This window comes from Hippocampus guttulatus, chromosome 23 (genome assembly GCF_054856545.1).
Source record: "Hippocampus guttulatus isolate MCC_2025c chromosome 23, RoL_Hgut_1.0, whole genome shotgun sequence".
Classification (NCBI taxonomy): Eukaryota; Metazoa; Chordata; class Actinopteri; order Syngnathiformes; family Syngnathidae; genus Hippocampus; species Hippocampus guttulatus.
In genome coordinates this window covers 4,932,611-4,945,119 of record NC_141283.1, presented here as the reverse complement: position 1 = coordinate 4,945,119, position 12,509 = coordinate 4,932,611, and the positions used below count along the sequence as shown (strand labels likewise).

General features: G+C 44.8%; 1 protein-coding gene across 1 annotated transcript in view; it reads right to left on the bottom strand.

The window, feature by feature from the left end:
- LOC147185845 (NBAS subunit of NRZ tethering complex-like) overlaps positions 1-12,509 on the bottom strand; it is an 86,298-nt gene that overhangs the window by 66,583 nt on the left and 7,206 nt on the right. Inside the window, exons 9-18 of the mRNA XM_086104472.1 lie at positions 12,088-12,186; positions 10,544-10,682; positions 9,994-10,059; positions 9,783-9,911; positions 8,391-8,454; positions 6,758-6,951; positions 5,333-5,611; positions 2,264-2,389; positions 2,032-2,183; positions 1,822-1,956 (exon numbers count right to left, since the gene is read on the bottom strand). Of these exons, the coding sequence (XP_085960598.1) occupies positions 1,822-1,956; positions 2,032-2,183; positions 2,264-2,389; positions 5,333-5,611; positions 6,758-6,951; positions 8,391-8,454; positions 9,783-9,911; positions 9,994-10,059; positions 10,544-10,682; positions 12,088-12,186 (1,383 nt within the window). The remainder of the gene's footprint in view (positions 1-1,821; positions 1,957-2,031; positions 2,184-2,263; positions 2,390-5,332; positions 5,612-6,757; positions 6,952-8,390; positions 8,455-9,782; positions 9,912-9,993; positions 10,060-10,543; positions 10,683-12,087; positions 12,187-12,509) is intronic.

Below are 12,509 nucleotides of genomic sequence, written 5' to 3'. Positions count from 1 at the left end.
GCGTAAAACCATTATCTCTTTATTGCAGATTTTCACCGACTGCGGCTGGGTGTGCAAAGCATCCCCTCCGCGGTAAACACGGGCTCACCGTAATATTTTCAAAGCACATCGAGGAGTAGCCTGAGGGACAGGGGAAGCACTCGGACGAGACAACTGTTAAATATAGTCTTTATCTACACACGCACGCAGACAGAGCAGAGCAGACGTGATCGATACCAAGCCGTTTCTGTAACGGCGGTGTAGTTAAAAAGAAATTAAGAGAATTATTATCCATCTCTGGCTTCTGCCGCAGGCCTCCAGGCAACATGGGTACATCCATTAGCTCCCAACACACAGACACACACATACACACCGGCGCGCAGAAGAATTTATAAAGAAGGCAATTCATTACAGCCCGAAGTCATTTCTTTCAATCCAATCATATTTTGTTTTCAGGGACCGAAATTCAGGAGTGAAATGTGCCCACCTTGTGCTGGCACTCACTGAGCTGACAGTGAAGCGCCATATGAGCGGGAGTGACAATGGAGAGCTTCCAGCTGCGGAAAAGGCTACATCTGCACATAAATGTATTTTTAATGAGCGCCATTTATTTGCGTAAATGCGCGTTTTCACCCCGCATTTACCTTTTGGACGTTTTAATTGTGTTTAATGTGCGTGGGAAGGGCTTGATGGTGTGCAAGTGGATCTGCACGTTTGAGAGGTGATTAGTGGCCACTGAAGGCTTTTTCATTAGTCTTTCCTCAGGCGCTTAACAACAAAGGCATAAATTACAGCAAGATGATTAGCCGCTAATCTTGGCTAGCGCCGCCGCCAAGTTCTCTCATCCACGGTAATGTCGCCCCACAAAGTCATTATTGTTAAAGGTGACGCCCCACTCTCCTGTTTCCTCCCACACCTAGCAACTAATTCCACGTTCGAACCAGTGCGGCTGAAACCAGGGAAATGTCATTGCCACTTTCAACCTTCTGAGAGAAGGCAACAGGACAAAAGCTGATAAACAATTTTTTTCAAGATACAAGCGTCGCTCAACTGCTTTTTGCAACCAACGATTTGATCAGTGCATTAAAACACACGCAGGCACGCACACACAAAGTTGCCTTAAGAATGCACGCAGCTAGCTTAATGCTATATGCTATATGTGACTATAAAGGGTGGAGCAAAACACAGACAGAAAATATAAATATAATAATCACAGGCATATATTCTTTATCCTCTGTGGAAAAAAAAATAATAATAATAATAATAGATTTTATTTATAAGCGCCTTTCAAGACACCCAAGGACACTTTACAATAACAAAAAACACAAAACAATACGGGTTGAGCAGCGGCAGCCAAAACGCGCCAGCGTTCACTCAACCCGAAAGTCAGAAAGAAACAAGGGAGGGACAGGGGGAAAAAAAAAACCCACGCTCGAACTACCCTCATTTGAGGATAATTTGAGTGAGGCAAAAAACTCCTGCACAAAATGACTCAATGACTCATATTACTGCATCTTACTGAGCCACAACTGTGAAACACTTCTTTGTTTGTGTCTGCATGATTATTACACTGCCGTCCAGTGGCCAAGCCTCACTCACACACACACACACACACACACACACACATTTTATAATGGAAACAGTATGTGGAAGCGAGTAAATGAATGTCCCATCGCCCCTATACAAGAAAATATGCTATTTGAGAAATTCACGCATGAATTGACAATTCAGTCATCTTTGCAAGTGAGTACATTCAAGACCCTGGGCACTATTTTAGGAAATATAGCAAGTTTCCCAATCTCTTTACCTGTCAGCATTTCAGCATGCCACATGCTCACTAACCTGCTGAAGTCAACCTTGTCTAGCAGCTCTCGCTTCCTCCTGCTCTCCTTCTCTGTCTGCATCTCCGCCTCCTCCTCATCTAACAGGTCCTCATAGGGAAGGTCGTCCAGGTCCACATCGCCCGGCATGATGAACCTGACAGCCGACAGCGCCGGTGAGCTTCCCCACCACCGCACCTTTATTGAATTTAAAAGGAAACGAGTCGCGCACCTGCCCCCGTCCTCTCTGTTGCCGATGGCGATGAGCGCCTCCAGATCGGTGCCCTTCAGCCCATACTGCAGCAGCTCCTTGGCCGCGTCCACGTTCTCCGGGACGCGCTCCACGCACTCATGCAGGACCCACGAGCGCTTGCGGATCTTGCTCTGGGGACAACAGGTTGGAGACGGTGTCAAGAAATGATGTGCAAAATGGCAAAAAGGGGCTTGTCTTGTGTCCTACGTACAAGATAATCTTGTATGGAGGCGATGCTGACTGTGCTCTTCCTCCATTGTCTCTGGTAGACCAGGTCCGAGTCCAGATTATAAGCATGGGCGAGAGACAAGGCCTCACCGTATTCTTCGTTATCGATCTGTTGGAAAACAACCCAAATGAAGAAACTGTTCACATTTCATATGTGACTCATGATGAAATGACGAATCAAAACAGACTTTTTAAATCACAATATTCCCCGGTTCAGTGTCCTTATCCTCGCTGTATCAATTGTTAAAATGTATTTATTTATTTTGCATGACCTAATTTATGGGTGTTGGCAGGATACAGTGGTGCCCGAAATAGCACACAGTGTCCTAGGCCAGAGACGTAACTCAAACTTGCAATGCGGAGCAGATCTATCCCATCGAGCTTTAATACTCGATTTGGACGTTGCAATTTCAATGTATGAAAACCAGTATCTAAATAAAATGTTTTTGATTTGATTCATGTAGCATGGCCCTAGGAGCAAGTATTGCAAAACGCCACTAGTTTTGTGCTGTAATGACAGAAGATATTTGATTTTACAATTATGGATGGACATCTAGTTAAAATAAAATACTGTGGATTGAGTAGCAAGCCTTCTGGTGCACCACATGTCATTTGTGGTGTTTACAAAGAGCGTTTCCGATCCTTTGTTGAGCCAGGGCACAATGTACAGGGCACATACTGTATTTTGCATTATTGTTTCAAAAAGAATGTGCAGTCATACCTCGGTTTTCGACCATAATCCATTCCAGAAGGCTGTTCGAAAACCGATTTGTTCGAAAACCGAACCACGTTCTTTTTTTTTTCTTTAATCTTTATTGAACACGTCTGTTCGCAATAGAACGCTACACGAGGAAACGTCAATTCCTCGTGTAAGGAAGGCGAGAGGAGTCAAGTGACGCATTCAAGTGCGCTCAGTTTGTTCGAGAACCGAAATTCGGTCGTCATCCGAGGCATAAAAAACTCGAAATTTTTGGTCGAAAGATCGAGAACAGAGACATTCGAAAACCGAGGCTTGACTGTATATTGAAATCATGGTAATGTTGCCTATTCATGTAAAAATGTATTTGCTCAGTGTGAAATGTGGGCCTGTTTAGTTGAACACAAACCTATTTTTCTGTCATAGGAGTCACAACAGGGGAACGCACAAGTTAACTGTACCTTACTGACAACAGAAGAACGAATATACTTGAAATTACAGTATACTTTGAAATGTTATGAATGATACTGCATGTAAATGTGGGGCATACATATTCTATAGTTTGGGTGGGGGGGCGGGGGTAGTGTCTATTCCATACTACACAAGCAGTGGAGTTCTTCTGAACATATTGTTTCTTTAATTGTGTTGGTGTACATAATGCCTACCTTGAGCCTACTCGTGATGCTGTACAGAAATCCTCCTGAATATGTTAGGATACAGTAGGTAGTGCTTTAATTGCCGTCATAATGTGTGTGTGTGGGGGGGGGGGGGGGGGGGTGGGCTCAGGTATAAAACAGGAATGATGAGCATCAGCCTCTAAGTGACAGTTTAAATAGCCGGCCTTTACTGGCAAAACAGACACTTTTGTGTCATATCTATGCCTTCAAAATTATTTGATTCGACAATAGCGAGCCCACGCGCATTGCGTGCATGTGCAAACACACAGACGCACGCGCACACGGGCGCACACACACACACACAAACAGTGTATCCATCTCTGCCTGTGTGTGGGAGTACAAAGCAACACATTAGCCAGACTGCACATCCTTGAGGGCAGCGAGAAGCCCGCACAGTTAAAGCTGTCGTAGGAGGACATCAAAAAACGTTTCTCTCCCGCATGCCGTCTCAGCGGATTGGCCTAATGAAAATGTCGGCAGCCTTGCCAGCGAGGGAGAGGGAGAGAGGGAGAGAGGGACAGAGGGAGAGAGGGAGAGAGGGAGAGAGAGAGAGAGAGAGAGAGAGAGAGACACACACAAACGCATGTGTTGTGGGAAGGTCCAACTGTGGAGGAAATCACACTCGTATGCGTTTCCTCTGCTAAATATGTCAGGAAGAGAAGAGGTCTCATGTCTTGTTTCCATGTGGACATTTCAAACAGCCAATGATAACGGAGAGTACAGAGAAATGCACAAGAACGATAATTACCTTTTTAAGGCATGGGAGCCGTTTACTTTTCTGAAGTGGATGGCGCACTAACGTTTATTGCTTCTGATGACTGTATTTTGTTCCCTGTTATGGATCACAATTTGTACTGGTGGTAGGCCATATCCAATTAGCTAACAGTGTTGACTTTACTGGAAACATAACTGTCCTGTACAATTAAAAAAAAAATCCTGCCATACATTAAACCCACAATAAGTGATATAGTGAGGGATGACTGCAGAGTGTATTTGGGAATTAGGGGAGGTGGGGAGAGATCTGCGAGCGGTCTGGACAACGAGTGTTCCAAAGCGATAGTAATAATGATGCATTACTTTTAACTCTGGGCTGTTGGAATTTGATGGGCAAGACTAATGTCCACCAATGAGGATGACAGTGATGAAGAAGGCGCTGGATGCAGGCTCATAAAAATGACTGATGAGCCGACCGCGCTCAAACTTGGAGGGCTTTGTGAAAGTGCAGATTGGTGCCTTTTCCGCAATTTGTCGCGAGCGGCGGCTGATAGCCGCCTATAGCTTTTGTGAGACAGCCGAGCGAACGCCGCGAGACGGTATCAGCGCCAACAAAGACGACACTTGTTTTGTCAGTTCACTCGGCTGGAATTTTACTGAGAAGCTCAAATGGATTCTGCTTTGTTGTTATCATTGTAGTCTCGCATGAATTGCGTCGCAAATTCGAAAGAAAATGGAAGAAATCTGAATTGAAAACCACTTACCGCCATTTTTTTATATTTTGGGGGAGATAAGACAAAATTGTTTTTCATTGTACAGCAACAACATGCTACTTTGCATTTTAGTGAAAAATTGTAGTTGGAATGTGGAGATACATGCTTTTTGTTGGACAGCTGCAATATGGGAGTCAAAAGTCAAATACTAAAAACTACATCTTTTAAAATGATTTTTGTCAACCTCATACCTTTCTCTGGTAGAGCTCCTCGGGCGTGGTAGACCTGAGACTAACCAGCCGGTAGTTCTTAACGATGGTGCGGGGGCGCTTGCGAGGCGGCGCGAAGCGTTCCATCTCCGTCACGTAGTAGAGGCCCTGCTTGATGTAGCCAAAGTAGCGAGCCTTGGCGGAGGACTCGTCGTCCGAATCGGAGTCGCCGCCGCCGTCGTCGCCCTCCTCGTCGTCGCCGGTCACGCCGCCAACGTTGCTCTCAAGGCGGACACGCTTCTGGGCCAGCTTCACCTCGCACTGCGGAGCACAACACAGAATACAAATGTGCCAACTATAAGCCAGAGACAGGACGTAACCAAGTAGAAATGCTTGTTACTGTATTTAATCAACATGCGGCATGTCTGGGGGTTTTTTTGGGGGTTTTTTGGGTGCTTCTCAGGACACGCACTGTAAGTTTCTAAAAAAAAAAAAAAGGGGGGGGTTCCTCCATTGTGCCACATTATAAAAATAGGCATTGCATAACATTGACAGTAAAAATTCAATTTCACTTTAATACTTAACTCATTCACTCCCAAAGACGTTTTAAACGTCGTTTCAGATTTGGTCTAGAATTGGCTGGTACTGGATGAGTTTTAAGTAGATTTCAGTTTTTACATTTAGATTTTTAGTTAAGACCAGAAATTGAGTAAGTACTTTTTGTTTGTTTGTTTTTAATCCAAATAGAGGTATCTTAAGTACATACAGTAGTATATATAAGTCCTTTTGCCAGCATTGAAGATAAGCAATATGGTGCATTTTCACACGAGAATGACAAAACTGAGCATGCTGTGCTTGTACTGGGACAAAATACGCCTCTACACAAATGTAATCTTGCTCCTTCAGCCTGCATTTCCATGCACAAGTACTACATCACTGCTTACCTCCTTCCCCCCCCCCCCCCCCCCACACACACACACATTCACACAGGCTTAGGGCCACCACCTTCCTCTAAAGTTGTCAGGTTAAGAAATCTCTCGCTATCTATGTGAGAAGTTGATATGTAACACACAAAAAAAAGTGGAATAACACCAGAAGGTGTTTTGATAACAAGGTCCTTCTTGGATTCCAAAATGGAAAAAAAAAAAAAAAAAAAAAAGGAAAAGAAAGAAAAGAATAAGCAGGGAGGTACAGTGTATTCATCATCACACAATAAGTATTTCCACACAAAATTACATTTTGGACTGGCTCTTTGGTCCAGAACAGTTGTGTGTTGCAATATGGACAAAGTGTTAAATCCCAACAACGCTCTATTTTCCAACATGACATGAATGACTGTTCTCTCTTACATTTTCTCAATTTATTCACAAAACGCTGATCTAAAGGTGGTGGTCGTGGTAGCCGTAGAGTTATGGTGCTGGTGCTGTAAGTCCGTTGCGAAGACAGCAAAGCAACATGACGACGTACCTCCAGGCTCAGGAATCCGCCGTGGCGTGCGGCCGTGACTCTGGGCGAGGGTTCGAACCACTCGCAGGACTTGCCCAGAAGGTTGCGGAGGCTCCTGATGGACGACACGGTGACGGCGCCCGAGCAGCGGGCCAGGATCAGCACGCTTTCGCTCCACCAGTTGACATCCACCAGCGGATGGTACTTCTCCTTGTCTGAACACACACCGCAAAGTGAATACTTCATAACGGACTAATACTACAACCCAAGTATACTTTCTTTTCCGTTTTTATTCATGATTTGTGTGAACGAACGATCTTATCTTAACGTAGCTGTGGAATGGAGGGACCATAACTGGACAACGATCCACTTTCGAGTTACTTATCCAACTACTTTGACATGCAAATTGGGGTCCTCCGGCATAAAATGACTGCCATTCCAAAACGTAAAAGGCACATTTTTGTAAAAGCCTCCAGAAAAAACCTGAAAGGCAAAACTTTGATTTGAGATCCATTGCGGTGGTGGAAAAGGGCAACATTTCATGACCGCCATTTCATCGTCCAATTTTCCTTGTTATTAGGGCTTAATTGCATATTTTATTGTTCAACTAACAATCTGGAGGACAAGCTGGCAAAGATTTGTTGAGCATTTTATTTGTGACTACAAGATCGGCTTTCCACTTTTTCTCTTTAAGCTTTTTGTACCTGTTTGCATTATTGCCATCGTAAAGCTCTTTCACATTGGTTGACTTTGGGAAAACACCCACTGGACACTTTATTAGCGACACTTGCACAATCCAGTGAGATCTAACAGCAGGTGGTAGTGCAGTTTAATTACCCCAAAAATTACATCCAGTCGTTTTGTTAAGGGGGAGTGTTGACATGACTTTTGTTTTATTGTTGTTGTTGTAGTTGTTCCACTGGAACTTACGACCCTCCTGTTCTCTTGTGGGTCAAACTGACAATGTTTTAAAATAAATAAATGAATTAAAAAGGGTGCTAAATATAGTAAGATCTTACTTTTTCAATGTTTTTTTTTATCCCTCCTTTTTGCCATTTAGGTGTTTAAAGCTCAAAGAAAATTATGCTCTAAAAACTCATTCAGTACCAGCCAATTCTGGACCATGTCTGAAAAGACGTTTAAAAACGTCTTTGGGAGTGAATTTGTTAAATTAATTGTTTCAAAGTGGCATCGATTATTACATTTTCCAACATTCGCTTCAAATTTGTTTTCCTGGTTAAACATGCAGTGCCACATTGCTCCACGACCAAAAATTAAGAGAAACAAGACGACATTTTTACATAAAACCTGAAATAAAAAAATAAGTGGTCACAGGTTATTTGGGGGTGACACCGAGCTGTCATGTGCAGCGTAGGATTTATTTAAACATGGACACGCTCTTCACGTCTTTTGAATGTTTTTTTTTTTTTTAAGCGAACCGTCACACAGCCTTCAGTTGCGATGGCCCCGAACTGTCAAAGGACAGCATGGTGGGATGAAATAAAGTCAAGAGGTCTAAATAAGTGTATAATTCCGTGAATAAGACGTGTCAAAGATCATTAAATCGTATTCGGCACGCCGTGCTGTGTCAGCGTTAAAAATAAGGGGAAAAAAAAATGCTGCGTTGTGCTGAGAGTCCCATGGGCCACGTTACCTTTTATTTTCTTCCTCCTCTCCAGTGATGTCTTCCACTCCGGATTGATCTCCTCAAATCCTGGCTGCCGGCGAGGGAGGGAAGAGGAAACGATGAAGATTAATCTCTTCACCCTCTTTACACTTACAGGAGACGGAAATACACACACAAATGCGGCACACATTTGCAAAAACAGATCGCTTCTCCCAGACACTAAACATAAGCGGAACGAACGCCAGCTCACTCTGTGCAAAAGTACGCGAATCAAACCTCACACCTTAAAATGAAAATATCTCCAAAACCTGATGTGGTTGAAAAAAAAAAAAAAAGGTGAAGACATTCTTAAAATCAAAAACACATCCATCCATCTTCTAATCCGCTTATCCTCACAAGGGTCACGGGCGTGCTGAGCCTATCCCAGCTGTCTTCTAGACGAACACAACCACCCGCGCTGAAACTCACACCTAGAGACAATTTAGAGTGTTCCATTAGCCTGCCATGGATGTTTTTGGAATGTGGGAGGAAACCAGATTACCCGGAGAAAACCCACGCAGGCACGGGGAGAACATGCAAACTCCACACAGGAAGGCCAGAGCCGGGATCGAACCCTGCATCTCTGCACTGTGAGGCCGACGTGCTAACCAGTCACCGTGCCGCCTTCAAAAACACACGTCTGATGAAAATGTGCTGTTGGCCAGTGTAATAAGGAAAGGACATGGCAAGACGTTGAATGATGGACAGACCTGACAAACATATGTAGTGTATAAAAGCCACTCCAAGTTCAACTTGAGCCATGAGGTGAGTCAGAGTCGCTCGCCTCACGTTATAATAGCCATGTGACATCTTGTCTGAAGCACAAAAGCTATTCTACTGCCCAGGGAAGTTTGGAGGCAAATGACAGTTTGAAATGTCAGGGTAATTTTGACATGTAGAATTGAAGAAACCCCTCAGAAATTTGTCACGTACAAGTTGATTGGTGGATATTTTGAAGGGAATCTTCCTAAGAAAAAACAATCTGGTTTTAGTGTTTTACACTAATTTTAGGGCATTTTTGGAGCAGATTTTCTATCAGAAAAATCACATAAGTCAAAAAAGGGCCTTTTGTCCAAGACCAAAAAACAAAACAACCCCCCTCCCCCAAAAAACGAATTTTCTCTGGAAGCCATCACCCAATTAAAATTGCTGCTGCATTTTACTCACATTAAAAGCGGCCATTCCAATCCGACATTTTGAGAATGTCATTTTTCAGAAATTTCTCATGTTGCTACTCTAAATTGTCCATTGGTGTGAACGTGACGAGACTAATCATTTGTCTGTATGTGGCCTGTGATTGGTTGGCGACCAGTCCAGAGTGAGCTGCGATGGTTTCTGACTCAGCGGAAGCCTCATGGACGGTTTGGAAACATAAGCTACCTGTTGGTCCTGCTCCCACACTGCTCTCTGCTTAAGCGAGGGGACATCCCAGAGGGACAGGCGACCCGAGAAATGAATGACAGCCAGCAGCGTCCCATCGGGGCTCAGATTCATACGGAACACGCCGTCCTGGAACACACACGCACGCACATACACACACAGGTCTCACAAATGTCCCCGAGCGCAAAGAACGAGAAATTAGTTTGGCTACCTTTTCATCCCCTTGTCTGCTGAACAGCCTCAAGTTTGGCATTCGCAAGAAACCTCGCTTGTGGCTCTGAGAAAAGAAACATATAAACACATAAACACACACGCACACACACACAGGTGACACGTTCGCACTTTGCAAGGTCAACACAAGCATTTTTTATTAGCTACTACTGAAGTGGTGTCCCCAGGTGCCAGAGCCTTGACTTACTTTCTATTGTGTTGTGTAGCGTAGGGCTGCACAATCTATCGAAAAAGAATGTCCTCAGGATAATGGCACATACAATATGCGTATTGCAAAGACGTGCGATAAATTCATTTGGAATTGTATGTTTTTAATCTGACCATGATTAAACAGATGCAACCTTAAATGCGCATCGTCATCCGATGGGAGAACAGCATCTCGGGACATTGTTAACACTGCAAGGCTAAATAAGAATATGTTGAGCCTGTTTTCGTATCTGCATGAAAAAAAATGGATTTCTTTCATGACATAATAAGACGTCTTTTTTTTTCTTTTTTTTTTTTTAATGTCCTTGGCGTGCTCTCCTCACCGTGTTGACATCGTCCTCAAAGCTGGTGATCTGCTTGTAGTGAGGCGAGCCGGACAGCGCCCTCCACGCCGTCAGACCGCAAGAGGAGGCCTTGGATGAGCCGTCGTACCCCGAATCACAGCCAGCCACCAGCAGTAGCCTGTAACGTACGAAAAGATGAACGGACACTGTAACACGGCATCCTTGTGAAGAGTCGCGTTTGCTTTATCCTCACAAGGGTCGCAGGGTGTGCTGGAGCCTATCCCAGCTGTCTTCGGGCAGTAGGGAGGGGACACCTTGAACCGGTTGCCAGCCAACCGCAGGGCACACAAGAGACAAACAGCCATCCGCGCTCACAGTCACACCTCAGGGCAACTTAAGAGTGTTCCATGAACCTGCCATGCATGTTTTTTGGAATGTGGGAGGAAACCGGAGTACCTGGAGAAAACCCACGCAGGCACGAGGAGAACATGCAAACTCCATACAGGAAGGACGGAGCTGCACTGTGAGGTTGACGCGCCCTATTCATCCCTCCATTTTTTTAATAGCATTTATCAAATAAAAAGTGGCAACATTAGAACCTAGGGGATCAGATCTGCTAACCACTTGACCACCGTGCTGCCCGAGTCGGTTAGTTGAAGAGTCCAAGTTGACCATAGGTGGAAATGTGTGAGGGGGCAGTTGAAGCAGTCCTACTTGGCTCAACACTGCACCCTGGTGCGCACAAGATCAACGGCGAGCAGCGCTTCTAACCCAAATGGATGTTCTGAACCGCACGCTGCAGACGCCAGACAACCTCAAGTGCCCCAACCTCTGCGGGTGTATTAAGCGCACGTGTGGATTTCGAGGGGGACTACACGCAATGTCCGCGCATCGGATATCGGCTCCAGTAGTCTAGCCATGATCGACATACCCAATTTCAGGTTAACAAAAAAAAAAAGAGTTGCAGGGGTTGAGTTTGAAGGACCCTCTGAATTGTCCAAAATGAGCCTAAAATTCCTGTTTCAACCCAACAAGGCAGACCTCCGATGTGAGTTTTTTTTTTGGAGGTCTACTTTAGTCATGATAGCGAGGTCTGGAACTCTTTCCCCGCTACAAACGCAGGTTCACTGTACATTCTCTGTCCTCTTTTCCTCTCGTTCTTATCTATATGCAACTGCTTGCGCTAACCCACTTTTCACACCGCAGATCATTAAAGTTTCATCCGGTCTGTCGGCTGGCAAACACTTGACAGTGGCTGTCAGGAGCCATTAAGCCGCCGAGGCAAGATTCATCCGCCAAAGTCAATCTGTTTGCTGTTTGCCGTCTGCAGCATGTGGCGGTGGGAGCAGGCTACGTTTTGGGTCACGCATTAGAGGCCAGGCATGATGAGCCGGCAGATCGGCATGAGAGGGAGGCGGGGTTTTCCCCAGACTGATTGCTGGTGCTTCAAGTCGGACGCAGCGCTGTCCCATGAAAAGCTATCATGAAATATTTGCAAAACTGAGAGGAGGGCACTCGTTTGGGGGCAAAAGTGCGTTTAATAAACTGTAAGGACGAATAAAGGGATGGAGACATGGACTTACCGATGGCCCGGGTGGTAGATAGCCGAGGTGATGCCGTGGGAGTAGTAGGTGGAGAAGCTGAAGGTGTGGTTCTTTTGGAAATTCTGATTGGTGCCCACACTGTAAAAGAATTAACTCATTCAGTACCAGCCAATTCTGGACCAAGTCTGAAAAGACGTTTAAAAACGTCTTTGGGAGTTAACGAGTTAATAAAGCCACACACGTTGATTCATTTCGAGTAGGTGAGATAACGTCAACACGCAATCTATGTGAAGAGGCGGACATGAAAAGCAGAGGACAAAGTAGAGCCTGAGGACCTTCGCGGCAATGCGACTGTGAATCCCGACGTTCAATTCAAATGGTCCAAGCAGCCGCATAAGGAGGAGGAGAGGAGCAATAAGCTCGGTACGAAAATGAGAACCAATCATTACAAATAAGCCAAC